At 37.2% G+C, this 26,887-nt stretch overlaps 1 protein-coding gene across 1 annotated transcript in view; it reads left to right on the top strand.

Annotated features, from left to right (window-relative positions):
• Window positions 1-2,090: 2,090 nt before the first annotated feature.
• CCDC7 (coiled-coil domain containing 7) overlaps window positions 2,091-26,887 on the top strand; it is a 395,691-nt gene continuing 370,894 nt past the window's right edge. Inside the window, 3 exon segments of the mRNA XM_088025513.1 lie at window positions 2,091-2,369; window positions 3,517-3,609; window positions 18,279-18,362. Coding sequence (XP_087881639.1) covers window positions 2,091-2,369; window positions 3,517-3,609; window positions 18,279-18,362 — 456 coding nt within the window.

The raw sequence follows: 26,887 nt of genomic DNA, 5'->3' as shown, positions 1-26,887 counted from the left end.
TATCTGTTTACTTTTTCGCATTTTGTGAACACTTTTGATCTATGGTTCCACTATTCTTAAATCTGAAAAATTTATCTTTATTATTTCTTCAAATATTTCTCTCCTGTCCATATTTTCTTTCTCACTGGATCTTCTTTCTATTGTGTGGTTTTTGACATTTATATAATTCTACATATCTCTTATTTTTCGTTTCTATTTCTTTATCCTTTTCTGCTGCTTTCTGGCAGAACACCTCAATCTGATCCTCTGTTTTCCTAATTTATTCTTCAGCAGTATTATTCTGTGATCAGTTATGTTGTTTATTACATTTTTCATTTGTAATATTTCTACTCAAGTCTTTAAAAAAATACCCTGTGTACCTGTTTTCTATTGCTAATATTCTGCGTGTGTGTGTGGGGGTGTGTTTGTGTATTTTTGGTTTCTTTTTAAGTTTGTTTGTATGTATGTATGTATGTATGTATTTAAGTAATCTCTACACCCAGCGTGGGGCTGGAACTTACAACCTTGAGATCAAGAGCCACATGCTCTTCTGACTAAACCACCCAGGTGCCCTTGGACTTTTTTTCCCTCCAGTTTGTTGTTTTTCTTTTGCAAAACTTGTATTTTTCAGGTGTCAAGTTATTTTCACCTGTGAGCTCACATGCCCTTGGGAGTGTCGGCTACTCTTGTCTGGCAATCTATTATCATAAAATGGTCGAAAGCCAGGCCCCAGTCTATGTCCCTCCCATCAAGTTTAGGGAAATTATATGTGTGTATTTGTTTCCCAGGGCTGCCATTACAAAATGCCATGAAGTAAGTGGTTTGAAACAATAATAATTTATTCTCTCATAGTTCAGGAGTCTAGGAATCGAAAATCAAGGTGTTTGCAGTGCTACGCTCCTTCTAAAGGCTCTAGGGAAGAACTCCCCTTGCTTCTTCCTAGCAAGGATGCTGGCAATCTTTAACATTCCTTAGCTTGTAGTTGCATTGCTCTAGTCTCTGCCTCTGTCGTTACATGACCTTTACCCCTGTTTTTCTATGGTGTCTTTACATGATTTCTTTTTTTAAAAACATTAATTTATTTATTTTAGAGAGAGAGAGTGTGGTGCTAGAGGGGGAGGGTCAGAGGGAGAGGGAGAGAGTCCCCAGCAGACTCCACACTGAGCGCAAAGCCTGACATGGGGCTTTGATCTCATGACCCTGAGATCAGGACCTGAGCCAAAACCAAGAGTCGGATGCTTAACCAACTGCACCACCCAGGTGCCCTTTTATGGCTTTCTTATAATGACACCAGCCACTGGATTTAGGGCCCATTGTAATCTAGTATGACCTCATCTTAACTTGGTTACATCTGCAAAGACTGTATTTTCAAATATGGTCATATTCACAGGTGCCAGGGGTTAGAACTTGAACATATTTTTTTCGGGGACACAGTTCAACCTACAACAATGAGACATCTAAGTTCAGACAACAGAGAACCAATGCTATTCTATATTAATTTTGTCAGTCTATGAGACAACGCCCATGGTCAAGCATATAGTTTAAAACTCTTTGGGAGAAGGCATTGTCCTGAGTTTTAATCAGCTTTGGAGAGAGAGGAGTAGAAGAATGAAAGCCTAAGACCTGTCCAGTCTGTACTTTTTATCTCAGTCCAACTTTGGTGTTGCCTTGATATTACTCTGTTGATACCCTGGGCCTAGGCTATTATTCCTATAGAAATAATGGTAAAGGGCATATATTACCTTTAAAAAATGGGGGAAAGGTAAGAATAAAATTTTAAAGTTTCCTAAAGAAATTCTCTCATTCCTGCCACTGTCTCTGTCTCTTCAGCCCCATCCTAAATGCCCATACCTAAATCAGCCTTCAGCCACCTGTAGGGATTTCTCACAGTTTTTTTTGTTTGCTTATTTTAAAATTTTTTGTTGGTATTTATTGTTAGGAATGTTATTCTCTCCATTTTGTAATTTCTGTAGAGCTGATTTTGGGACTCACCATCTTCATGGGTGATTGACAATCCTGCCATAATGTTTAATCTGAAATCTTAATGTTTTATTCACAGGGAGGAATACAATTTTTTCATCTATAATTTGGAAGCAAAGTAAAATAACAAAATGAAGCCAGCAAAACATCTGTTAGCCTCTAGTAATAAATCAGCAAATGTTCCAGAATTCACTTACAAAAAAGGACTATTGAATTTACCATTGTCACCTAAATCAAAGGAAAAACATAGTACAAAATTAGTACGTGATAAACTTGAAACAATGGCCTTAGGATCTCCACCAAGAGGGGAATCCATCGTAAGGTATGCTTTGCCCATTCCATCAAGTAAGACAAAGGAGTTAATAGCAGAAGATGAATTGATCAGGAAAATTACCAATCATCTGAAGATGGTAAGACACTTGTTGGTCCCTGTGTTTGGGGTCCCCATGACCAGCGCCAGGCTTAGTGATTTGTTAGGAAGGTGCACTAGACTCAAAATATAGTCCTATTGATGGCTAAGATTTATTACAGTGAAAGATACAAAGCAAAATCAGCAAAAGGAAAAGGCTTATGGGGTGAAGTCTGGAGGAAACTAGGTCCAAGATTCCTCTTCCTTTAAAGTCACACAGGATGTGCTTAATTCCTCCAACAACACATTATGACAGCACATGTGAAATGTCTGTAGGAGAAGCTCATTAGAGACTCAGTGCCCAGAGTTTTATTGGATACTTTGCCTAGCATGTACCGAAATTCCAGACTCCCTGAAGGAAAGCAGATGTTTAGCATAAACCACACTGTGCAGATGGTTTAGGGACAATGAGCCCCTGTTATCAGTGAATGATGGGAACACACCTAAAATCCAAGTACTGAGACACCAGTCCAATGCCAGCCTTGAAAGCAGATCTTTCTAACGATAGGCCTTTCTAAGTCTCATTCCTGCTATGCTAACTCTTCTCAGCACTTTAGAAACTTTAGCTCTTAGTGTTGGGGGAAAAAAAATTTCCTTTTTCTCTGAGTTTCTCTTTGCACAATGATCCAGAATTGAACTGTGGTTGTACCAAATACCAAATGAGAACAATGAGGAGTAGTACAAATATAAAAAGAACATAGTTTGTCAAATCTCCAAAATATAAATTTCCTCAAAGTTTAAGGCATTAGCTCAGAGAATTTCCTTTATTGCTCTTTGGTTTCCATGTCTGTTTGGCCCACTTCTCTTCAAAGAAGAAAGTTGAGTCAGTCATATTTTGAGGAATACTTTGGTAATAAGTGGAGTTGATGCTTCAACTATTCATAGTCTTTTACATGTCTGTCAACACAGAAATAAGAGTCATAGGGACTTTCTCCATTGCTAGGGAGTAGAGTCAAGGACTGTTTCTCATCATTTCTTTATGGTGATATGAGATGGGGTGTGAGATGGAAAATTTAAGTTTGTGGCACTGGTAGAAATAAGTCTTAACTGCTAAGAAGGTCCTGACATGTTTGATTAAATGTTTTTTTACATTTAATATAATAATTTTAAACTATAAAAATACTTAATTTTCTTTGATTCACTCACAGATTGTTTCTACTTTGGAAGAAACCTATGGATTTAGCATTCAAAATGGAGAAAAATCAGTTGTGAAGCCTGAACCTGAGGAATTAACTTTATCGGTAAGTATATGTAACCCTAACGTAGAGACATTAACACTGAAAAGGGGTAAGATTTTCTTTTGGATTCCATTTATATTCGCAGAATGAATTCACCATCCATGAAAATGATCCAGTTAGGGAACTTGAAAGTAGAGTATTTATTTTTCTATCCTCTGCTTAAAGTTTAATTAAGACATATCTATATTCTAAACCTACTTTTATTGTTAATTCCTATTCTATTTAATTTTTAAACATTTGGTTACTTGTTGGTTTGAGTTGTATATTCCTTATCATGTTAAGAAAGTATTCTTCTATTTCTATTTTGCTAAAAAATAAAACAAAACCAAGAAGTTATTGAGTGTTAGCAAATGTCTGGTATATAGTGAAGTTATGTTAACTGTTAAGGTGATTGAGTATGTGGTTTTCCTTTAATATATTGAGGAGTTGAATTATTTTACACATTTCATAATATTCAACTGTAGTTTAATACTTGTAGAGTATTATTTTTCTAATTACTTTTGTTAGTTAGGGATTGAATTTGGCTCCATGTAATAAAATACCTATGTTGAGTCTTTCAATTTGTGAACAAGGTATGTCTCTCCATTTATTTAGATATTGTTTGATTCTTTTATCACCAATTTATAATTTTCATCATACAGATCCTACACATGATTTGTTAGATTTATGCATTTATATTTCATGTTTTTTTGGAATGATTTTTAATAGCATTGTTTTTAATTTTAGTTTCCACATGTTTGTTACTAGTATATAGAAATATGATTGATTTTATATGTTTATCTGATATCTTGCAATCTTATTCAATGTACTTTTTCATTCTAGATTTTCTATAGATATCTTGGAATTTTCTACATAGACAATTATATCATTCTCAAATAGAGACAATTTTACGTCTTCCTGTCCAGTCTGAATGCTTTTTATTTCTTTCCTTTGTGCTGGCTCTGGCTTCCAGCATTATATTTAATAATAGTGATGAGAACAGATATCTTTGACTCATTGTGACTACTACTTCCAGACAGGAATGGAAGTTCAGTTCCCTGCTTGGTTTCACCAGCACCACTCTGGTGGGGGAATTGGAGGGCCAGTTTTCATTGCCATATTATTTTTCAGCCCTACTGACACATATGGGTAGTGGTGCACTTATTTTCTTGGTGTTTGGCTCAGGTAGGATAGGTATTGTCAGAAAGTTTTTGGATTATGCTAGAGACCCCTTTTCACAGTCCTTTGACTTTCCTTTCTTCTTTTTTTTTTTAAAGAATTTATTTATTTATTTGAGAGAGAGAGAGCATGAGTAGGGCAGAGGGAGAGGGAGAAGCAGACTCCCTGCTGAGTAGGGAGCCCGATGTGGAGCTCAATCCCAGGACTCTGGGATCATGACCTGAGCTGAAGGTAGAGCTTAACTGACTGAGCCACCCAGATGCCCTCTTTGGCTTTTCTTAAGGGATTTTTTTTTTTTTTTAAGTCTGTGCTTATTGGAAGTTCCAGTTTCCAGTTCTCCCTCCATTTTATATATAGGTAAAAAGAAAACCTAAGGAATTCATGTATTCCTCAAATTTTGAGAACTCTGCCTTTCTCTTTCTATGTTTCAATTTTCCTGTATTGGTTTGTTGTGTTGTCTATGGTATTTTAATTGCAGGAGGGAGGATTAGAGGAATGGGCCTAGTCCATCATTGCCAGAACTGAAAGTCCAAAATTATTTTTTTATTTTCGATACAGTTCTGTGTTCTAATGTCTCCTTTATCTGATACCAGCTTTCTTATGATTAGCCATTGTGTGTTATATCTTTTTTTATTATGTTATGTTAATCACCATACAGCATTAGTTTTTGATGTAGTGTTCCATGATTCATTGTTTGCATATAACACCCAGTGCTCTATGTAGTATGTGTCCTCCTTAATACCCATCACCAGGGTAACCCATTCCCTCACCCCCCTCGTCTAGAGCCTCCTCTAGAACCCTCAGTTCGTTTCTCAGAGTCCATAGTCTCTCATGGTTCATCTCCCCCTGTGATTTCCCCCCCTTCATTTTTCCCTTCCTGCTATCTTCTTCTTCTTCTTTTTTTAAATATAATGTATTATTTGTTTCAGAGGTACAGGTCTGTGATTCATCAGTCTTACACAATTCACAGTGCTCACCATAGCACATATCCTCCCCAATGTCTATCACCCAGCCACCCCATCCTTCCCACCCCCCACCACTCCAGCAACCCTCAGTTTGTTTCCTGAGATTAAGAATTCCTCATATCGGTGAGGTCATATGATATATATCTTTCTCTGATTGACTTATTTCGCTCAGCATAATACCCTCCAGTTCCATTCATGTCGTTGCAAATGGCAAGATCTCATTCCTTTTGATGGCTGCATAATATTCCATTATATATATATACACCACCTCTTCTTTATCCATTCATCTGTCAGTGGACATCTTGGCTCTTTCCATAGTTTGGCTATTTTGGACATTGCTGCTGTAAACATCGGGGTGTACGTACCCCTTCGGATCCCTACATTTGTATCTTTGTGGTAAATACCCGTAGTGCAATTGCTGGATCGTATGGTAGCTCAATTTTCAACTTTTTGAGGAATCTCCATACTGTTTTCCAGAGTGGTCGCACAAGCTTGCGTTCCCACCCACAGTGTAGGAGGGTTCCCCTTTCTCCACATCCCCGCCAACATCTGTCATTTCCTGACTTGTTAATTTTAGCCATTCTGACTGGTGTGAGGTGGTATCTCATTGAGGTTTTGATTTGGATTTCCCTGATGCCGAGCGATGTTGAACACTTTTTCATGTGTCTGTTGGCCATTTGGATGTCTTCTTTGGAAAAATCTCTGTTCATGTCTTCTGCCCATTTCTTGATTGGATTATTTGTTCTTTGGGTGTTGAGTTGGTTAAGTTCTTTATAGATTTTGGATACTAGCCCTTTATCTGATATGTCATTTGCAAATATCTTCTCCCATTCTGTCGGCTGTCTTTTGGTTTTGTGGACTGTTTCCTTTGCTGTGCAAAAGCTTTTTATCTTGATGAAGTCCCAATAGTTCATTTTTGCCCTTGCTTCCCTTGCCTTTGGTGATGTTTCTAGGAAGAAGTTGCTGTGGCTAGGGGGAAGAGGTTGCTGCCTGTGTTCTCCTTTAGGATTTTGATGGACTCCTGTCTCACATTTAGGCCTTTCAACCATTTTGAATCTATTTTTGTGTGTGGTGTAAGAAAATGGTCCAGTTTCATTCTTCTGCATGTGGCTGTCCAATTTTCCCAACACCATCTGTTAAAGAGACTGTGTTTTTTCCATTGGACATTCTTTCCTGCTTTGTCGAAAATTAGTTGACCGTAGAGTTGAGGGTCCATTTCTGGGCTCTCTATTCTCTTCCATTGATCGATGTGTCTGTTTTTGTGCCAGTACCATACTGTCTTGATGATGACAGCTTTGTAATAGAGCTTGAAGTCCAGAATTGTGATGCCACCAGCTTTTCTTTTCTTTTTCAACATTCCTCTGGCTATTCGGGCTCTTTTCTGGTTCCATACAAATTTTAGGATTATTTGTTCCATTTCTTTGAAAAAAGTTGATGGTATTATTTATTTATTTATTTTTTAATCTAGTTTTTTATTATGTTATGTTAATCACCATACATTACATCATTCGTTTTTGATGTAGTGTTCCATGATTCATTGTTTGCATATAACACCCAATGCTCCATGCAGAATGTGCCCTCTTTAATACCCATCACCAGGCTAACCCATCCTCCCACCTCCCTCCCCCCTAGAACCCTCAGTTTGTTTTTCAGAGTCCATAGTCTCTCATGGTAAGAGTTGATGGTATTTTGATAGGGATTGCTTTGAATGTGTAGATTGCTCTAGGTAGCATTGACATCTTCACAATATTTGTTCTTCCAATCCATGAGCATGGAACATTTTTCCATTTCTTTGTGTCTTCCTCAATTTCTTTCATGAGTATTTTATAGTTTTCTGAGTACAGATTCTTTGCCTCTTTGGTTAGATTTATTCCTAGGTATCGTACGGTTTTGGGTGCAATTGTAAATGGGATCGACTCCTTAATTTCTCTTTCTTCTTTCTTGTTGTTGGTGTATAGGAATGCCATTGATTTCTGTGCATTGATTTTATGTCCTACCACTTTACTGAATTCCTCTATGAGCTCTAGCAGTTTTGGGGTGGAATCTTTTGGGTTTTCCACATAAAGTATCATATCATCTGCAAAGAGTGAGAGTTTGACTTCTTTGCTGATTTGGATGCCTTTGATTTCTTTTTGTTGTCTGATTGCTGTGGCTAGGACTTCTAGGACTATGTTGAATAGCAGAGGTGATAGTGGACATCCCTGCCCTGTTCCTGACCTTAAGGGGAAAGCTCTCAGTTTTTCCCCATTGAGAATGATATTCGCTGTGGGTTTTTCATAGATGGCTTTTATGATATTGAAGTATGTACCCCCTATCCCTATACTCTGAAGAGTTTTGATCAAGAAAGGATGCTGTACTTTGTCAAATGCTTTTTCTGCATCTATTGAGAGGATCCTATGGTTCTTGTTCTTTCTTTTGTTAATGTATTGTATCACGTTGATTGATTTGCGGATGTTGAACCAACCTTGCAGCCCAGGGATAAATCCCACTTGGTCATGGTGTATAATCCTTCTAATGTACTGTTGGATCCTATTGGCTAGTATTTTGGTGAGAATTTTTGCATCCATGTTCATCAAGGATATTGGTCTGTAATTCTCCTTTTTGATGAGGTCTTTGGTTTGGGGATCAAGGTAATGGTGGCCTCATAAAACGAGTTTGGAAGTTTTCCTTCCATTTCTATTTTTTGGAACAGTTTCAGAAGAAGAGGTATTAATTCTTCTTTAAATGTTTGGTACAATTCCCCTGGGAAGCCATCTGGCCCTGGGATTTTGTTTGTTGGGAGATTTTTGATGACTGCTTCAATTTCCTTAGTGGTTATAGGTCTGTTCAGGTTTTCTATTTCTTCCTGGTTTAGTTTTGGTAGTTGAGACATCTCTAGGAATGCACCCATTTCTTCCAGGTTATCTAATTTGCTGGCATATAGTTGCTCATCATATGTTCTTATAATTGTATTTCTTGGTGTTGGTTGTGATCTCGCCTCTTTCATTCATGATTTTATTTATTTGGTCATTTTTCTTTTTGATCAGTCTGGCCAGGGGTTTATCAATCTTGTTAATTCTTTCAAAGAACCAGCTCCTAGTTTCGTTGATCTGTTCTACTGTTCTTTTGGTGTCTGTTTCATTGATTTCTGCTCTGATCTTCTCCTGCTGGGTTTAGGCTTTCTTTGCTGTTCTATCTCCAGCTCCTTTAGGTGTAGGGTTAGGTTGTGTATTTGAGATTTTTCTTGTTTCTTGAGAAAGGCTTGTATTGCTATATACTTTCCTCTTAGGACTGCCTTTGCTGCATCCCAAAGATTTTGAACAGTTGTGTTTTCATTTTCATTTGTTTCCATGAATTTTTTAAATTCTTTAATTTTCTGGTTGACCCATTCATTCTTTAGTAGGACGCTCTTTAGCCTCCATGTATTTGAGTTCTTTCTGACTTTCCTCTTGTGATTGAGTTCCAGTTTCAAAGCATTGTGGTCTGGAAATATGCAGGGAATGATCCCAATCTTTTAGTACCTGTTGAGACCTGATTTGTGACCTAGGATGTGATCTATTCTGGAGAATGTTGCATGGGCACTAGAGAAGAATGTGTATTCTGTTGCTTTGGGATAGAATGTTCTGAATATGTCTGTGTAGTCCATTTGGTCCAGTGTGTCATCTAAAGTCTTTATTTCCTTGTTGATCTTTTGCTTAGATGATCTGTCCATTTCAGTGAGGGGGGGTGTTAAATCCCCCCACTATCATTGTATTGTTGTCAGTGTGCATCTTTGCTTTTGTTATTAATTGCCTTATATAATTGGCTGCTCCCATTTAGATATTTACAATTGTTAGATCTTCTTGTTGGATAGACCTTTTAAGTAGGATATAGTGTCCTTCTTCATCTCTTATTATAGTCTTTGGTTTAAAATTTCATTTGTCTGATATAAGGATTGCCACCCCAGCTTTCTTTTGGTGTCCATTAGAATGGTAAATGGCTTTCCACCCCCTCACTTTCAACAGGGGGTGTCTTTGGGTCTAAAATGAGTCTCTTGCAGACTGCATATCGATGGGTGTTGTTTTTCTTTTTATCCAATCTGATAGCCTATGTCTTTTGATTGGGGTATTTAGCCCATTTACATTCAGGGTAACTATTGAAAAATATGAATTTAGTGCCATATTATTGCCTGTAACATGACTGTTACTGTATATCATCTGTGTTCCTTTCTGGTCTATGTTGCTTTTAGGCTCTCTCTTTGCTTAGAGGACCCATTTCAATATTTCTTGTAGGGCTGGATTCGTGTTTGCAAATTCCTTTAGGTTTTGGTGGTCCTGGAAGCTTTTTATCTCTCCTTCTATTTTCAATGACAGCCTAGCTGGATATAGTATTCTTGGCTGCATATTTTTCTCATTTAGTGTTCTGAAGATATCATGCCAGTCCTTTCTGGCCTGCCAGGTCTCTGTGGATAGGTCTGTTGCCAATTTACTGTTTCTACCATTTTAGGTTACATATCTCTTCTCCTGAGCTGCTTTCAGGATTTTCTTTTTGTCTCTGAGACTCGTCAATTTTACTACTAGATGTCTGGGTGTTGACCTATTTTTATTGATTTTGAGGGGGGTTCTCTGTGCCTCCTGGAGTTTGATGCCTGTTTCCTTCCCCAAATTATGGAAGTTCTCTGCTATAATTTGCTCTAATATACCTTCTACCCCTCTCTCTCTTCTTCTTCTGGGATCCCAATTCTAATACTGTTTCGTCTTATAATATCAGTTATCTCAAATTCTGCCCTCATGATCCAGTGGTTGTTTATCTCTCTTTTTCTCAGTTTCTTTATATTCCATTATTTGGTCTTCTATATCACTAATTCTCTCTTCTGCCTCATTTATCCTAGCAGTTAGAGCCTCCATTTTTTTATTGCACCTCATTAATAGCCGTTTCGATTTCGACTTGGTTAGATTTTAGTTCTTTTATTTTTCCAGAAAGGGTTTCTCTAATAACTTCCATGCTTTTTTCAAGCCCAGCCAGGATCTTTAAAATCATCGTTCTGAACTCTAGTTCCGACATTTTACTAATGTCCGTATTGATTAGGTTCCTGGCAGTCTGTACTGCCTCTTGTTCTTTTTGTTGAGGTGAGTTTTTTCTGTCTTTTCATTTTGTCCAGAGGAGAATAGATAAATGAGAGAACAAAATGCTAACAGGGTAACAACATCTCCAGAAAAATATACTCAAAACAAATCAGAAGAGACCTGAAACTGGGGGAAAAGAAAGGGAAAAAAAAGAAAAAAGAGAAAAAAATAAAAACAAACAAACACAAAAAAAACCCATAATATGGTCAAATATTATCAGGCTGGAGCATAGATCAGTGCCACACACTAGATTTTGGGCATATTTTGGTCTGTTAGAAGAAAGTGCCTCTCAAAGTTTTAAGGAAAGAAAAACTTATATATGTACAAAAATAAGGGTTAATACTATGAAGGGATGGAATATGACTGTAAAGATGAAAAGTATAAAAGATTTTATAAAAGGAATTGATAAGATAAGAAGTTGTTTGAAAAAAGAAAGAAGAGAATTTAAGAAAAAAAAAAGGGAGAGAATGTGATCAGGCAGGATACTAGAACAAAGCCATACACTAGAGATTTAGGGTATATTTTGTTCTCTTAGAAGAAACTGTATCCCAAAATTTTAAAGAGAGAATAACTTATATATATATATATACACATATATATGCACCAAAAATAAGGTTAACTACTATGAAGGGATAGAATTGACTCTAAAAATGAAAAATAAAAAAGATTTTTTAAAAAAGTGATTGATAAGATGTTCGTTGAAAAAGGGAAAAAGAAAAATTAAAAAAAAAGAAGTTAAAAAAATTAACTTTGAAAGACTAAAGAATCATGGGAAAAAAACCATGAACTCTATATGCAGTATTCCCCTAGCTCTGGAGTTCTGCCTTTCTGATTGGTAAACTTGGTCTTGGCTTGCTTTTCTTGCTGATCTTCTGGGGGAGGGGCCTGTTGCCACGGTTCCCAAATGTCTTTGCCAAGGCAGAATTGCCCCGCCCTTGCCAGGTGGGGCTAAGTAATCTGCTTGGCTTTGCTCTTGGGAGCTTTTGTTCCCTGCAAGCTTTCCGTACAGCTTTGGAGGAGGAGAGTGAAATGGCGGCCTCCCAATCTCTGTCCCAGAGGAGCTGAGAACTCGGGGCCCCACTCCTCAGTGTGCCCCCAGAGAAAAGCAGTCAATCACTCCCGTGTCTCCGGTCTCCAGCTGCACTCCGCGCTCACCTGTACTGTCACTGAGCCGTTTCTATCTCTGGCATCCAACCCCATGTGGAGTCTCCAAACCCAGCAGATCCCTGTGGTGGGCTCCCGCGCGGCTCCTCCCCGGGGAGGAAGAGGAGTCTCCCCGGATCTGCCGCTTGTTGGGTCCCTGCTGGAGGAGCAGTGGCCCAACTGGGCCGCAGATCACAGTTTATGGAAACCCCAAGCTGAGAGCTCTCGCCTCGGCTCCATCTCTGTAGCCGGCTTCCCCACTCCGATACCTGGGAGCTCTGCTGCACTCAGGCACCCTCGGTCTTCCTGTGACCCTGAGGGTCCTGAGACCACACTGACCCAGCGAAGGTTCTACCCCCCGCTTAGCCACTGGAGTGACATCCCTCAGCAGAGCCTACTTCTAAAAGTTCCGATTTTGTGCTCTGCGGCTCTATCACTTGCCAGTAGCGCCGACGGAGGCCCCCTCACCCGGCGTCTGTCTTCCCGAATATTGCCTCAGATTCACTTCTCCACTCGTCCTACCTTCCAGAAAGTGGTCACTTTTCTGTTCAGAGAGTTGTTGCTATTCCTTTCTTCGATCTCCTGTTGAATTCATAGGTATTCAGAATGGTTTGATGCCTATCCAGCTAAATTCCTGGGACCAGATGAAATTTAGGTCTCCTACTCCTCCACCATCTTGCTCCTCCCTCTATTGTGTTATATCTTCTTTCAAACTTTATTTTCAAAGTATGTTTATTTACCGTACCTCTTTGAAACAGCATATAGATGCATCTGTTTTTTTATCCAGTCTGACAGTGTCTGTCTTTTAATAGGTTTAGTTCATTTACATTTAATTGATACAATTAAATGTATTGCCATATAATTAATTTATTATAGTGAAACATTCATGAAATGATGTGAATTAAGTCTACTTTCTTGCTATTTGCTTTTTGTCCCATATCTTCTTTGCTCCTTTACTCTTTTCTGTTTTATTTTGAGTTAATTTTGTATTTTTTAGCATTTCATTTTATTTTCTTAGTTTTAGGCAATTTTTTTTTTTTGTGCTTGCTCTAGGGATTCATCATGTATTTAAACTTATCACAGTCTATCTTGAATTAATATACACTTCATTTCTCATGTGAGAACTTTATAACAGTATAATAACATTTACCTCACTTATGTTTTTTGTGCTATTGTTGTTATATTATTGTTGCCCTATTTTTTTCTGACTGCTTTAAAGATTTTATCTTTGGCCTTTAGCAGTATGATACAAGATATACCTAGCTGAGGCTTTCTGTATATTTATTCTGTTCAGAGTCCATCAAGCTGAATCTGTGAGTTGATGTTTTTCAACAAATTTGGAAATTTTCATTTATTATTTCTTTAGATATGTCACTGCTTCTCTGCTCCTTTTTTATGAGATTCTAATTACACCTATATTAGACTGCTTGATACTGTGTAAGAAGTCACTCACACTCTCTTCATTTACTTCAATGTTTTCTCTTTCTGTGCTTCATTTTGGGCAATATATGTTATCCTATCTTCAAATTCACCAATCCTTTCTGTGGTGTCTGATCTGCTGTTAAGTTCTATCCAATGAAATTTGTATTTCAAATATCATAATTTTCATATTTAGTATTATCTTTTGGTTACTTTTTAGGGGGTTTTATATTTCTTCTGCTACTATCCACCATTCACCTAGTCTACCTATCTTTTCCTGCAAATTCTTTTTTCAGTCACAGAGTTTTAAAAGTTTTTGTCTGCTAATTTCCAATATCTGGGTCATCACTGTGTTTACTTCAACTATTTTTTTCTTTTGATTATGGATTGTATTTTCCTGGTCCTTCATATGATTTGTAATTTTTTTTAATTGGATCCCAAGTATTAGATTTAGAAAAACATTGGAAAATGTGGTACAATATTTATTTTCTAGAGAATGCTTACTGTTTCCCTTCTGGCATTTAGGATGAACAGCTAATAATTCTCTTTCCTACAAGAATTGATTTGAGCAGGAACTGGTCCATATTTTAATTAAGTTGAATTGTTGCCTGATTTGTCTAACCCATAATCTCTCCTATTGCTGCTTCCCCTGAGGGGCTGGTTTCTTTGATATTGCCAGTATTTTAGCTGGCAAGAGTTTGAACTCTGATTTTAAAGTTTTGGTTCACATCTTGGTTCAGTCCTGGCAGAGCTTCAAAATACAATTACCACAAGAACATGCAGGATGAGATTCCTCTGTTTCTTAGTTCCTGTTTTTTATAGTTGTGTAAATGCCAATTAAACCTTAAAACATTTTCATTATCCCCAAAAGCCTCCTTGTATTCCATTTACAGTCAATTCTCTCCTACCCTGGCTCCAGACAACCACTGATCCATCACTATACTTATGCCTTTTCTAGAATGTCCTATAAATAAAATCATATAATATGTAGCCTTATGTATCTAGTCTTCCCTATTTCATCATCATGTTTCTGAGATTCATCCATGTTGTTGTATATACCAGTAGTTTGTTTCTTTTATTGTGAAGAATATTCAATTGTATGGCTATACCACAGTTTGTTTATCCATTCATCAGTTAATAAACATTTAGGTTGTTGGATCCAGTAGCTATTTTGGCTGTTATGAATGAAGTTTCATTTTTTTTTTCAATTTAAGTTCAATTAGCCAACACATAGTACATCATTAGTTTCAGATGTGGTGTTCAACAGTTCATCAGTTGTGTATAACACCCAGTGCTCATCACATCACGTGTCCTCCTTAATGCCCATCATCCAATTACCCCATTCACCCACCCATGTCCCCTCCAGCAACCCTCAGTTTGCTTCCTAGAGTTAAAAGTCTCTCATAGTTTGTCTCCCTCTCTGATTTCTTCCCATTCAGTTTTCCCTCCCATCCCCTATGATCCTTTGCACTGTTTCTTATATTCCACATATGAGTGAAACCATATGATAATTGTCTTTCTCTGATTGACTTATTTTGCTTAGCATAATAGCCTCCGGTTCCATCCAGGTCAATGTAAATGGTGAGTATTCATCCTTTCTGATGGCTGAGTGATATTCCATTGTGTGTATATATATATATCCATATATCCATATATATCCATGTGTATGTGTATATATATATATATATATGGATATATGTGATATATATATGATATATGAGATATATATATGGATATATGAGATATATATGGATATATGTGATATATATATGGATATATGTGTGAGATATATATATCTATGTGTATGTGTGTATATATATATACATATGTATATATGTGATAGATAGATAGATAGATAGATAGATATCACATCTTCTTTATCCATTCATCTGTCGAAGGACATCTTGGCTTCTTCCCCAATTTGGCTATTGTGGACATTGCTGCTATGAACACTGGGGTGCAGGTGCCCCTCCATATGAATGAAGTTTCTATGAACATTTGTGTGCAAGTCTTTGTGGGGACATATGTGTTTATTCATCTTGGATAATTGCTTTGGAATAGGACTGGTGATTTATAAGTATATGTTTAATTTTATGAGCAATTGCCAAACTACTTCCCAATGTGGCAAAACAATTTATGTTCCTACCAGCTCTCTAGGAGAGTTCCAGTGGCTGTACATCCTTACCAAAATTGGTATTGTCAGACGTTTTAATTGTGACCATTCCTAAGGAATGTAAGCCTCCTTTTCTGCTACCATATTGGCAAAATTCAAATGGAGAGGGGTTTGGTAGAAGAAAAATGGTTGAGTTGAGTGATTTGCCTTGGGAGCTTTTCTCATTCCAGTCTATCTGCTAGCCTAAATGGCTGTCAAGGGCTCAGCTGGTTTTTCTTCATCCTCTGAATTCTGTTTGTCAATGGTGGGCCTGCTTTTTGACTTGGGTGACTTGACACACTTTGCACACACTAGACCAGGCACTCTTTCTCCACCATGCTCCCTTAGGTATGGATATGTCTTTGGTTCTTTGCTTATTTATAAAGTGTTCTTCTGTGGAGTTCAGTTCATCAGATTTTTATCCTATCCTCTCCTTTTCAGTATCCTCAAGGAAAGGGGTGATAATTATATAATTTTATATATTTTTCCCTTCTGGTTGTTTAATTTTCTTTTTTTTTAAATTTCTTTTTATTTGAGAGAGAGATCGAGAGAGAGCATGAGTAGGGGGAGGAGCAGAGGCAGAGGGAGAAGCAGACCCCCCACTGAGCAGGGAGCCCAATGTGTGGCTCAGTCCCGGTATTCCGGGACCATGACCTGAGCTGAAGGCAGACGTTTAACCGACTGAGCCACCCAGGTACCCCGTCCTTTCTGGATGTTAACACCAAAGTGAATACCTCTCATACCTTTTCACATCATAATCATAAGTGGCATTTCTATTTCCTTTTTAAAGATCTTTTTAGAAGTGCTGCCCAACAATTTCTTTTTGTCTCATTGGCCTGATTGGGACATGAGGCTACCCTTATTGGTAAAGGAGGCTGGAAATTTTATTATTATTGTCTTTTTTTAAAGATTTTATTTATTTATTTGAAAGAGAGACAGTGAGAGAGGGAACACAAGCAGGGGGAGTGGGGAAGTGAGAGGGAGAAGCCAGGCTCCCCGCTGAGCAGGGAGCCCAACACAGGGCTTGATGCCAGGACCCCAGGATCATGATCTGAGCTGAAGGCAGACACTTAACCAACTGAGCCACCCAGGTGCCCTTATTATTATTATTACTAGCTACGCATGTTGGCATCCCCAATAAAATTGAGGTCCTGTTAGTAGGCAACTAATAATCTCTATTATAATGATCATTAAAATACTATTATAATAATATAAGTGATACTATTATAAGACTATTATATACTTGTCTCACAACACTATTGTCATAATTTTTGATGATTTTGATATCCATGTCGATGATCTTTGCAAATAATCCAACATCTCAGTTCATTGAATTCCTTTCCTCCAATGATCTTGTCTTCTATCCTATCTCAGCAACTGACAAGATGATATCCTCTAGTCTTTGTCATAACCAATAACTTTAACTTTTCCATAATTTGTTTCAATCATCTTAATCTGTGGTCACTACCTCTTATCTTTCCCACTTTGTCTAATATTCGGGCTCCAAAAGTCCTTTGAGTCCATTCAAAACTATAATCCATTGGTCTTACTGCCTTTTACTGCCCCAAATCCTCCTTGTGGTCTTACTTATCTAGCTTAAATTCCATGGTCCATTATTATTATTGCTCCCAAGCATATGTACTTTCTTGCCCTGCCATGCTATATTGATTGTATTTTGTTAAACTGCAACCCTGATCAAATCAATCACCATCTTCTCTATATTTGTGGCATCTGAATGTGAGTAGAAGAAAAAATCCCCAGGTATACTTGTCTCATTTTATATTTGTAATTAGTAAACCTAGTTCATTCATTTTCCCACTCTCCTGAATGATTAATTCAGTTTTTTCCCCTCTCCTATATGGGTATAAGTCTTTTTCATGACCAAAAAAAAAAAAAAAGTGCAGGGCGCCTGGGTGGCTCAGTCGTTAAGCGTCTGTCTTCTGCTTAGGTCATGATCTCAGGGTCTTGGAATCGAGCCCTGCATCAGGCTCCCTGCTTGGCGGGAGGCCTGCTTCTCCCTCTCCCACTCCCCCTGCTTGTGTTCCCTCTCTCGCTGTGTCTCTCTCTGTCAAATAAATAAAATATTTTTAAAAAAGTGTATCAGCTTGTGAGTATGTTTTAAAATGTGATGTTAAATGAACATATTCCTCATGGAAAACATTCTGTGAGAATCCTAACTCTATATAAGCATCCGAGGTTTGTGTATCATAGGTTGTCTCTGATTTACAAATCACTGCTCTACTCGAAAATATTCAGTCCTTGTGATATTTTCATCTGCCACTATTTTTTCCTCCAAGTGTTCATTTGCCCATTGAGTGAGGGTAAAAGACTACAGCTCTTGGCAAGTATAATTATATTCAGAAGTCATAATGAGCATTCATTTTCTAACACAAAGAGATATTTTTATATATTTCTGTGTACAGAGTGGCTACCTTTTTTTGGGTATTCATAACTTTCAGGAGTTTAAATCTGGGATGCTTGCTTTTCTGCAATGGTGCAGGGGAGAATAAAAGAGGCATAGCAGGATATATGTCATTAATGGGCCAGTCCCCAGAATGTACTCTCTTTCACTTTCTGGAAGAATTTGCTAGTAGAGCATTTAGAGCATGATTTCTTGTCTTATAAGTTTGAAGGGACAGAAATTATAGGCAAAAAATATTTTCCAAAATAATTAAATATACTAAAATGTAGATGGGGATGCATATAGATTCTGAAATGAAAGTAACTTTTTTTTGTTATTCTTTTCAAAAGGTTGGGGATGATCTGAATTCATTCTTGAGATGTTGTTCACAATTTGCTGCTCAGTTAGAAGAAGCAGCTAAGGAAGAACATAATGTATGTATTCTGTGTAAACTGTCAAGTATAAAATATTTACTATTTTAATGATTTAAATTATTAGTACTGTTAATAAATTTTGTATTAATAAATTGTATATTAATTTATTAAAATCATTAATTGTTATTAATAACAATTTTAGTAATACAATATTTAAAGCTATACTGGTTGTTTGAACTTGAATGTGATAATCCATTCAGCAGTATTAGTCTAAATACAGTGCCTTAAGGAGTTATAAAAGGCATTAGAAAGTTTTATTTTTTATTCTTAATGTAGGCATTTAGATCTGTGAATTTTCCTTTAAGTACAGCATTGATTAGGTCATTAGTATTTTCATATTTACAAATGAAAACATAGTATTTATATTTTAGTGTTTTAAAAATTTTTTTATTTAAATCCAATTTAGTTAACATACAGTGTATTATTAGTTTCAGGGGTAGAAGTTAGTGATTCATCAGTTGCACATAACACCCAGTGTTCATTACTTCAAGTGCCCTCCTCAATACCCATCCCCCAGTTATCCCATCCCCCCCCATCACCCCTCCAGCAACCTTCAGTTTGTTTCCTATAGTTAAGGGTCTCTTAAGGTTTACCTCCCTCTCTGTTTTTATCTTACTTTATTTTTCCTTCCCTTCCCCTATGTTCATCTGTTTTGTTTCTTAAATTTTGCATATGAGTGAAATCATATGGTATTTGTCTTTCTCTAACTTATTTTGCTTAGCATAATACCCTCCAGTTCCATCCAAATAAGGTAATTTATATTACAAAAGTAATATGTCATAATTAATGAAAATTTCAAAAAAGACATGCATAAAGAAGAAAACAAAAATTACCATAATCCTATTTCCCCATGATAACCAACTACTGTTAACATATTTTTGTTTCCCTTCCTGATTTTCCAAAGTTATAAAGATTTAGAAAGAATGAAATAATACTGTACATACTATTTGGTATACACTATTGAGTGAGGGTAAAAGTACTACTGTCTAATATTCTGGCTCCAAAAGTCCTTTGATTCCATTTGGAACTATAATCTATTGGTCTTACTGCCTTTTACTGTCCCAAATGTTACCTTTTGAAAAGACTAACAAAACAAAGTTACTTTTATTTCAGAATCCATATGCATCCCCATCTACATTTTAGTATATTTAATTATTTTGGGAAATACTTTTTGCCTATAATATGTATATAATACTATTTACAAAAATTTTAAATTAACATGTAATGTATTATTTGTTTCAGGGGTACAGGTCTGTGATTCATCAGTCTTACACAATTCACAGTGCTCACCATAGTACATACCCTCCCCAATGTCCATCACCCAGCCACCCCATCCCTCCCTCCCCCCTCCACTCCAGCAACCCTTCGTTTATTTCCTGAGATTAAGAGTCTCTAATGGTTTGTCTCCCTCTCTGGTTTTGTCTTGTTTCATTTTTCCCTCCCTTCCCCTATGATCCTCTGCCTTGTTTCTCTAATTCCTCATATCAGTGAGACCATATGATACTTGTCTTTCTCTGATTGACTTATTTCACTTAGCATAATACCCTCTAGTTCCATCCATGTCATTGCAAATGACAAGATTTCATTTTTTTGATGGCTGCATAATATTCCATTGTACATATATACCACATCTTCTTTATCCATTCATCTGTTGATGGACACCTAGGCTCTTTCCCTAGTTTGGCTATTGTGGACATTGCTCCTATAAACATTGGGGTGCCTGTGCCCCTTCAGATCAGTACATTCGTATCTTTGGGGTAAATACCCATAGTGCAATTGCTGGGTTGTTAGGGTAGCTCTCTTTTCAACTTTTTGAAGAACCTCCATACTGTTTTCCAGAGTGGCTGCACCAGCTTGCATTCCCACCAACAGTGTAGGAGGGTTCCCCTTTCTCTGCATCCTCGCCAACATCTGTCGTTTCTTAACTTGTTAATTTTAGCCATTCTGACTGGTGTGAGGTGGTATCTCATTGAGGTTTTGATTTGGATTTCCCTGATGCTGAGTGATGTTGAGCACTTTTTTTGTGTCTGTTGGCCATTTGGATGTCTTCTTTGGAAAAATCTCTGTTCATGTCTTCTGCCCATTTCTTGATTGGATTATTTGTTCTTTGGGTGTTGAGTTGGATAAGTTCTTTATAGATTTTGGATACTAGCCCTTTATCTGATATGTCATTTGCAAATATCTTCTCCCATTCTGTCGGCTGTCTTTTGGTTTTGTGGACTGTTTCCTTTGCTGTGCAAAAGCTTTTTATCTTGATGAAGTCCCAATAGTTCATTTTTGCCCTTGCTTCCCTTGCCTTTGGCGATGTTTCTAGGAAGAAGTTGCTGCAGCTGAGGTCAAAGAGGTTGTTGCCTGTGTTCTCCTCAAGGATTTTATTTTTTTAATTTAATTTAATTTTACTATGTTATGTTAGTCACCATACAATACATCGTTAGGTTTTGATGTAGTGATCCACGATTCATTGTTTTCATATAATACTCAGTGCTCCATGCAGTAGGTGCCTTCCTTAATACCCATCACCAGGCTAAGGCTAACCCATTCCCCCAATCTCCTCCTCTCTAAAACCCTCAGTTTGTTTCTCATAGTCCATAGTCTCTCATGGTTCGTCCCTCCCTCCAATTTCCCTCCCTTCATTTTCCCCTTCCTTCTCCTAATATCCTCCATGTTATTCCTTAGGTTCCTAATTAAGTGAAACCCTATGATAATTAACTTTTTCTGCTTGACTTATTTCACTTAGCGTAATCTCCTCCAGTCCCATCCATGCTGATGTAAAAATTGGGTATTCATCCTTTCTGCTGGCTGAGTAATATTCCGTTGTATATATGGACCACATCTTCTTTATCCATTCATCTTTTGAAGGGCATCTCAGCTCTTTCCACAGTTTGGCTATTGTGGACATTGCTACTATGAACATTGGGGTGCATATGGCCCTTCTTTTCACTACATCTGTGTCTTTGGGGTAAATACCCAGTAGTGCAATTACTGGGTCATAGGGTAGTTCTATTTTTAATTTTTTGAGGAACCTCCACACTGTTATCCAAAGTGACTGTACCAACTTGCATTCCTACCAACAGTGTGAGAGGGTTCCCCTTTCTCCATAACCTCTCCAACATTTGGTGTTTCTTGCCTTGTCAGTTTTTACCATTCTCACTGGTGTAAGGTGGTATCTCAGTGAGGTTTTGACTTGAATTTCCCTGATGGCTATTGATGATGAACATTTTTTCATGTGTCTGTTAGTCATTTGTATGTCTTCTTTGGAGAAGTGTCTGTTCATGTCTTCTGCCCATTTTTGGACTTGATTATTTGTTTTTTGGGTGTTGAGTTTGAGAAGTTCTTCATAGATCTTGGAAATCATCCCTTTGTCTGTAGTGTCATTTGCAAATATCTTCTCCCATTCTGTGGGTTGCCTCTTTGTTTTGTTGACTGTTTCCTTGGCTGTGCAGAAGCTTTTTAACTTGATGAAATCCCAAAAGTTCATTATTGCTTTTGTTTCACTAGCCTTTGGAGATGTATCTTGAAAGAAGTTGCTGTGGCCGATGTCAATGGATTCCTGTCTCACATTGAGGTCTTTCATCCATTTCGAGTATATCTTTGTGTATGGTGTTAGAGAATGGTCGAGTTTCATTCTTCTGTATATAGCTGTCCAATTTTCCCAGCACTATTTATTGAAGAGACTGTCTTTTTTCCATTGCATGATTTTTCCTGCTTTGTCAAAGATTATTTGTCCATAGAGTTGAGGGTCCATATCTGGGGTCTCTATTCTGTTCCATTGGTTTATATGTCTGTTTTCGTGCCAGTACCATGCTGTCTTGGTGATCACTGTTTTCTAATATAGCTTGAAATCAGGCAACGTGATGCCCCCAGCTTTGTTTTTCTTTTTCAACATTTCCTTGGCGATTTGGGATCTTTTCTGATTCCATACAAATTTTAGGATTATTTGTTCCAGCACTTTGAAAAATGTCATTGGAATTTTGATCGGGATGGCATTGAAGGTATAGATTGCTCTGGGTAGCATAGACATTTTAAGAATGTTTATTCTTTTGATCCATGAGCATGGAATGTTTTTCCATCTTTTTGTGTCTTCTTCAGTTTTTTTCGTGAGTGTTCTGTAGTTCCTAGAGTATAGATCCTTTACCTCTTTGGTTAGGTTTATTCCAAGGTATCATATGGTTTTTGGTGCTATTGTAAATGGAATCATATCTTTAATTTCTTTTTCTACAGTTGCATTGTTAGTGTATAAGAAAGCAACTGATTTCTATGCATTGATTTTGTATCCTGCCACATTACTGAATTGCTGTATGAGTTCTAGTAATTTGGGGGTGGAGTCTTTTGGATTTTCCACATAAAGTATCATGTCATCTGTGAAGAGAGAGAGTTTGACTTCTTCTTTGCCAATTTGAATACGTTTAATTTCTTTTTGTTGTCTGATTGCTGTTGCTAGGACTTCTAGTACTATGTTGAATAGTAGTGGTGAGAGTGGGCATCTTGGTCGTGTTCCTGATCTTAAGGGAAAGGCTCTCAGCTGTTCCCCAGTGAGGATGATATTTGCTGTGGTTTTTTTCATAGATGGATTTTAAGAACTGGAGGAATGTTTCCTCTATCCCTTTACTCTGAAGAGTCTTAATCAGGAAAGGATGCTTTATTTTGTCAAATGCTTTTTCTGAATCAATTGAGAGGAACATATGGTTCTTTTCTCTCCTCTTATTAATGTGTTCTATCACACTGATTGACTTGCAAATGTTGAACCACCCCTAGCATCCCAGGGATAGATCCTACTTGGTCGTGGTGGATGATCCTTTTAATGTATTGTTGGATCCTGTTAGCTAGGATTTTGCTGAGAATTTTGGAGTTCATATTCATCAGGGATATCGGTCTTTTTGATGGGTCTTTGCCTGGTTTGGGGATTAAGGTAATGTTGGCCTAATAGAATGAGTCCGGAAGCTTTCCTTGTGTTTCTATTTTTTGAAACAGCTTTAGGAAAATAGGTATTATTTCTCCTTTGAATGTTTGGTAGAATTCCCCAGGGAATCCATCAGGCTCTGCACTCTTGTTTTTTTGGGGAGGTTTTTGATCACTGCTTTAATCTTGTTACCGGTTATTGGCTATTCAGGTAGTCAATTTCTTCCTGTTTCAGTCTTGGGAGTTTATAGGTTTCCAGGAAGGCATCCATTTCTTCCAGGTTGCTCAATTTATTGGCATATAGTTGTTGATAATAATTTCTAATAATTGTTTCTATTTCCTTGGTATTAGTCGTGATCTCTCTCCTTTCAACATAATCTTATTAATTTGGGTCCTTTCTCTTTTCTTTTGCATAAGTCTGGCCAGTGGTTGATCGATCTTATGAATTCTTTCAAAGAACCAGCTTCTAGTTTCGTTGATCTGATCTACTGTGTTTCTGGTTTCTAATTCATTGATCTCTGCTCTAATCTTAATTATTTCTCTTCTAATACGTGGCTTAGTCATTTTTGCCTTTTCTCTAGTTCTTTAAGGTGTATAATTAGTTGGTGAATTCGAGATTTTTCTGTTTTTTTGAATGAGGTTTGGATGGCTATGTATTTCCTCTTAGGACTGCCTTTGCAGTAGCCCATAGGTTTTGGACCGATGTGTTTTCAATCTCATTGGTTTCCATGCAGTGTTTAAGTTCTTCTTTGATTTCTTGGTTGACCCAAACATTATTGAGCAGAGTGGTCTTTAGCTTCCAAGTGTTTGAATTTCTGCCAAATTTTTTCTTGTGATTGAGTTCCAGTTTTAAAGCATTATGATCTGAGAAGATGCAAGGAATAATCTCAATCTTTTGGTATCAGTTGAGACCTGATTTGTAACGCAGTATGTGGTCTATTCTGGAGAAAGTTCCATGTGTGCTCGAGAAGAATGAGTATTTGTTTTAGGGTGGAATGTTCTGTATATATCTATGAGGTCCATCTGGTCCAGTGTGTCATTCAAAGCTCTTGTTTCTTTGTTGATTTTCTGCTTAGATGATCTGTCTACTGCTGAGAGTGGAGTATTGTGGTCTCCTACAATTAACATATTGTTATCAATCTGACTCTTTATTTTGGTTAACTGTTGGCTCATGTAGTTGGCTGTTCCCATCTTGGGGGCATAGATATTTACAATTGTTAGATCTTCTTGTTGGATAGACCCTTTAAGAATGATATAGTGTCCTTCCGTGTCTCTAACTACAGTCTTTAGCTTAAAATCTAATTTGTCTGATAGAAGAATTGCTACCCCAGCTTTCTTTTGTGGTCCGTTGGCATGGAAGATGGCTCTCCATCCCTTCACTTTCAGTCTGGATGTATCTTTAGGTTCAAAATGAGTCTCTTGTAGACAGCATATGGATGGGTCCTGTCTTTTTATCCAGTCTGCAACCCTGTGTGCCATTTCATGGGAACATTTAGGCTGTTCACATTGAAAGTGATTATTGAAAGATATGAATTTATTGTCATCATGTTGCCTGTGAAGTCCTTGTTTCTATAGATTGTCTCTGTAAATTTCTCTTCTATATCACTCTTGGGGTCTTTCTCCTTTTATAGAACCCCCCTTAATATTTCTTGTGGGGCCGGCTTAGTGGTCACATATTCTTTCAGTTTCTGCTGGTCTTGGAAGCTCTGCATCTCTCCATCCATTCTAAATGACAGCCTTGCCAGATAAAGTATTCTTGGCTGCATGTTCTTCTCATTTAGTACCCTGAATATGTCTTGCCAGCCCTTTCTGCCTTGCCAGGTCTCTGTGGATAAGTCTGACGTTATTCTGATGTTCCTCCCTCTGTAATAAAGAATCTCTTCCCCCTAACTGCCCTTATGATCGTTTCCTTGGTTGTAAGATTTGCGAATTTTACTATTACATTCTGGGGCATTGGTCTGTTTTCCTTGATCTTGGGAGGGGTCCTCTCTGTCTCTAGAATATGCATGTTTGTTTCATTCTCCAGATAAGGGAAGTTCTCAGCTAGGATTTGCTCAAATATATCTTCTAGTCCTCTCTCTCTCTCCACCCCCTCAGGGATCCCAATAATTCTGACATTGGAATGTTTCATGGTGTCACTTACTTCTCTGATTGTATTTTCATGGATTTTGAGAAACAAAGACCCATGGTCGTGGGTGTAATTGTAAATGGGATCGACTTCTATTATTTTTTGACTTTTGGAAAATAGTATTTATTGTGTCTTATCTGATTGTAAACATATTATTATTTTTTAAAGATTTATTTATTTTGAGAGAGAGAATGCATGAGTGAGAGGAGGGACAGAGGAAAGGGGAGAGAGAATCTTAAGCACACTCCCCACTAAGCACAGAGTCTGAATTGGGGGCTGCATCTCAAAACCCTGAGATCATGTCCCGAGCTGAAACCGAGAGTTGGATTCTTAACTGATTAAGCCACCCAGGAGCCGTTGATTGTAAACATATTATTGTGGAACATTTGAAATCGAGGAAAGCATATAGGAAAACAAGTTACCTGTAATCTCAATCTAGTATATACGCACCATTAACATTTTAGAAAATGTTTTCTAGCATGCTGTGTGTATATACACACAAACACATATATACACATATACACATTTATACACACACATATATGCACACACATGCTGTGTATGTCTGTATATGCACATTCATTTATATGTACATTGATATAATCTTTTCTAATCTTTTATTGTGGCAAAATATACATACTGTACAACTTACTATATTAACCATTTTTAAGTGTACAGTTCAGTGGTATTAAATACATTAATATTGTGCAATGATCACCTCTTTCCATCTCAGAACTCTTTTCGTCTTGCAAAACTGTAACTATATGCATTAAACAATAACTCTTTATGACCCCCAGCCCCTGGTAACTACCATTCTACTCTGTGTTACTATGAGTTTGGTGGCCCTTTTCTTTCTTTCTCTTTCTTTCTTTCTTTCTTTCTTTCTTTCTTTCTTTCTTTCTTTCTTTCTTTCTTTCTTTCTTTCTTTTCTTTCTTTTCTTTCTTTCTTTCTTTCTTTCTTTCTTTCTTTCTTTCTTTCTCTTTCTTTCTTTCTTTCTTTCTTCTTTCTTTCTTTCTTTCTTTCTTTCTTTCTTCTTTCTTCTTTTCTTTCTTTTTCTTTCTTTTCTTTCTTTCTTTCTTTCTCCTTATCCACATGTTAGTGAGATCATGCAATATTTGTCTTTTCGTGTCTGGCTTATTTCACTTAGCATAAGGTCTTCCAGATTCACCCATGTTGTCACAAAGGGTGGGACTTCCATATTTTATTATGGCTGAATAATATCACAGTGTGTGTGTGTATTATGATTTCTTTATCCAGTCATCCACCCATGGGCAAGATATGGTTGTTTGCATATCTTGGTTTTTGTGAATAATGCTGCAGTGAACATAGGAGTGCAGGTATTTCTTTGAGATACTAATTTTGTTTCCTTTGGATATATATCTGGAAGTGGGATCACTAGATTATATGGTAGTTCTGTTTTTAAATTTTTGAAGAGTTTTTATACTGTTTTCCATAGCTGCTGTACCAATTTCCCTTCCCACCAATGGTGCATAGGAT

This window comes from Eumetopias jubatus, unplaced genomic scaffold, assembly GCF_037043125.1.
Source record: "Eumetopias jubatus isolate StellerSeaLion01/CBP00866 unplaced genomic scaffold, mEumJub1_p1.0 scaffold_8, whole genome shotgun sequence".
In the NCBI taxonomy this organism is placed as follows: domain Eukaryota; kingdom Metazoa; phylum Chordata; class Mammalia; order Carnivora; family Otariidae; genus Eumetopias; species Eumetopias jubatus.
The sequence above is the reverse complement of the archived record's forward strand: the minus strand, read 5'-3'. Positions and strand labels throughout refer to the sequence as shown.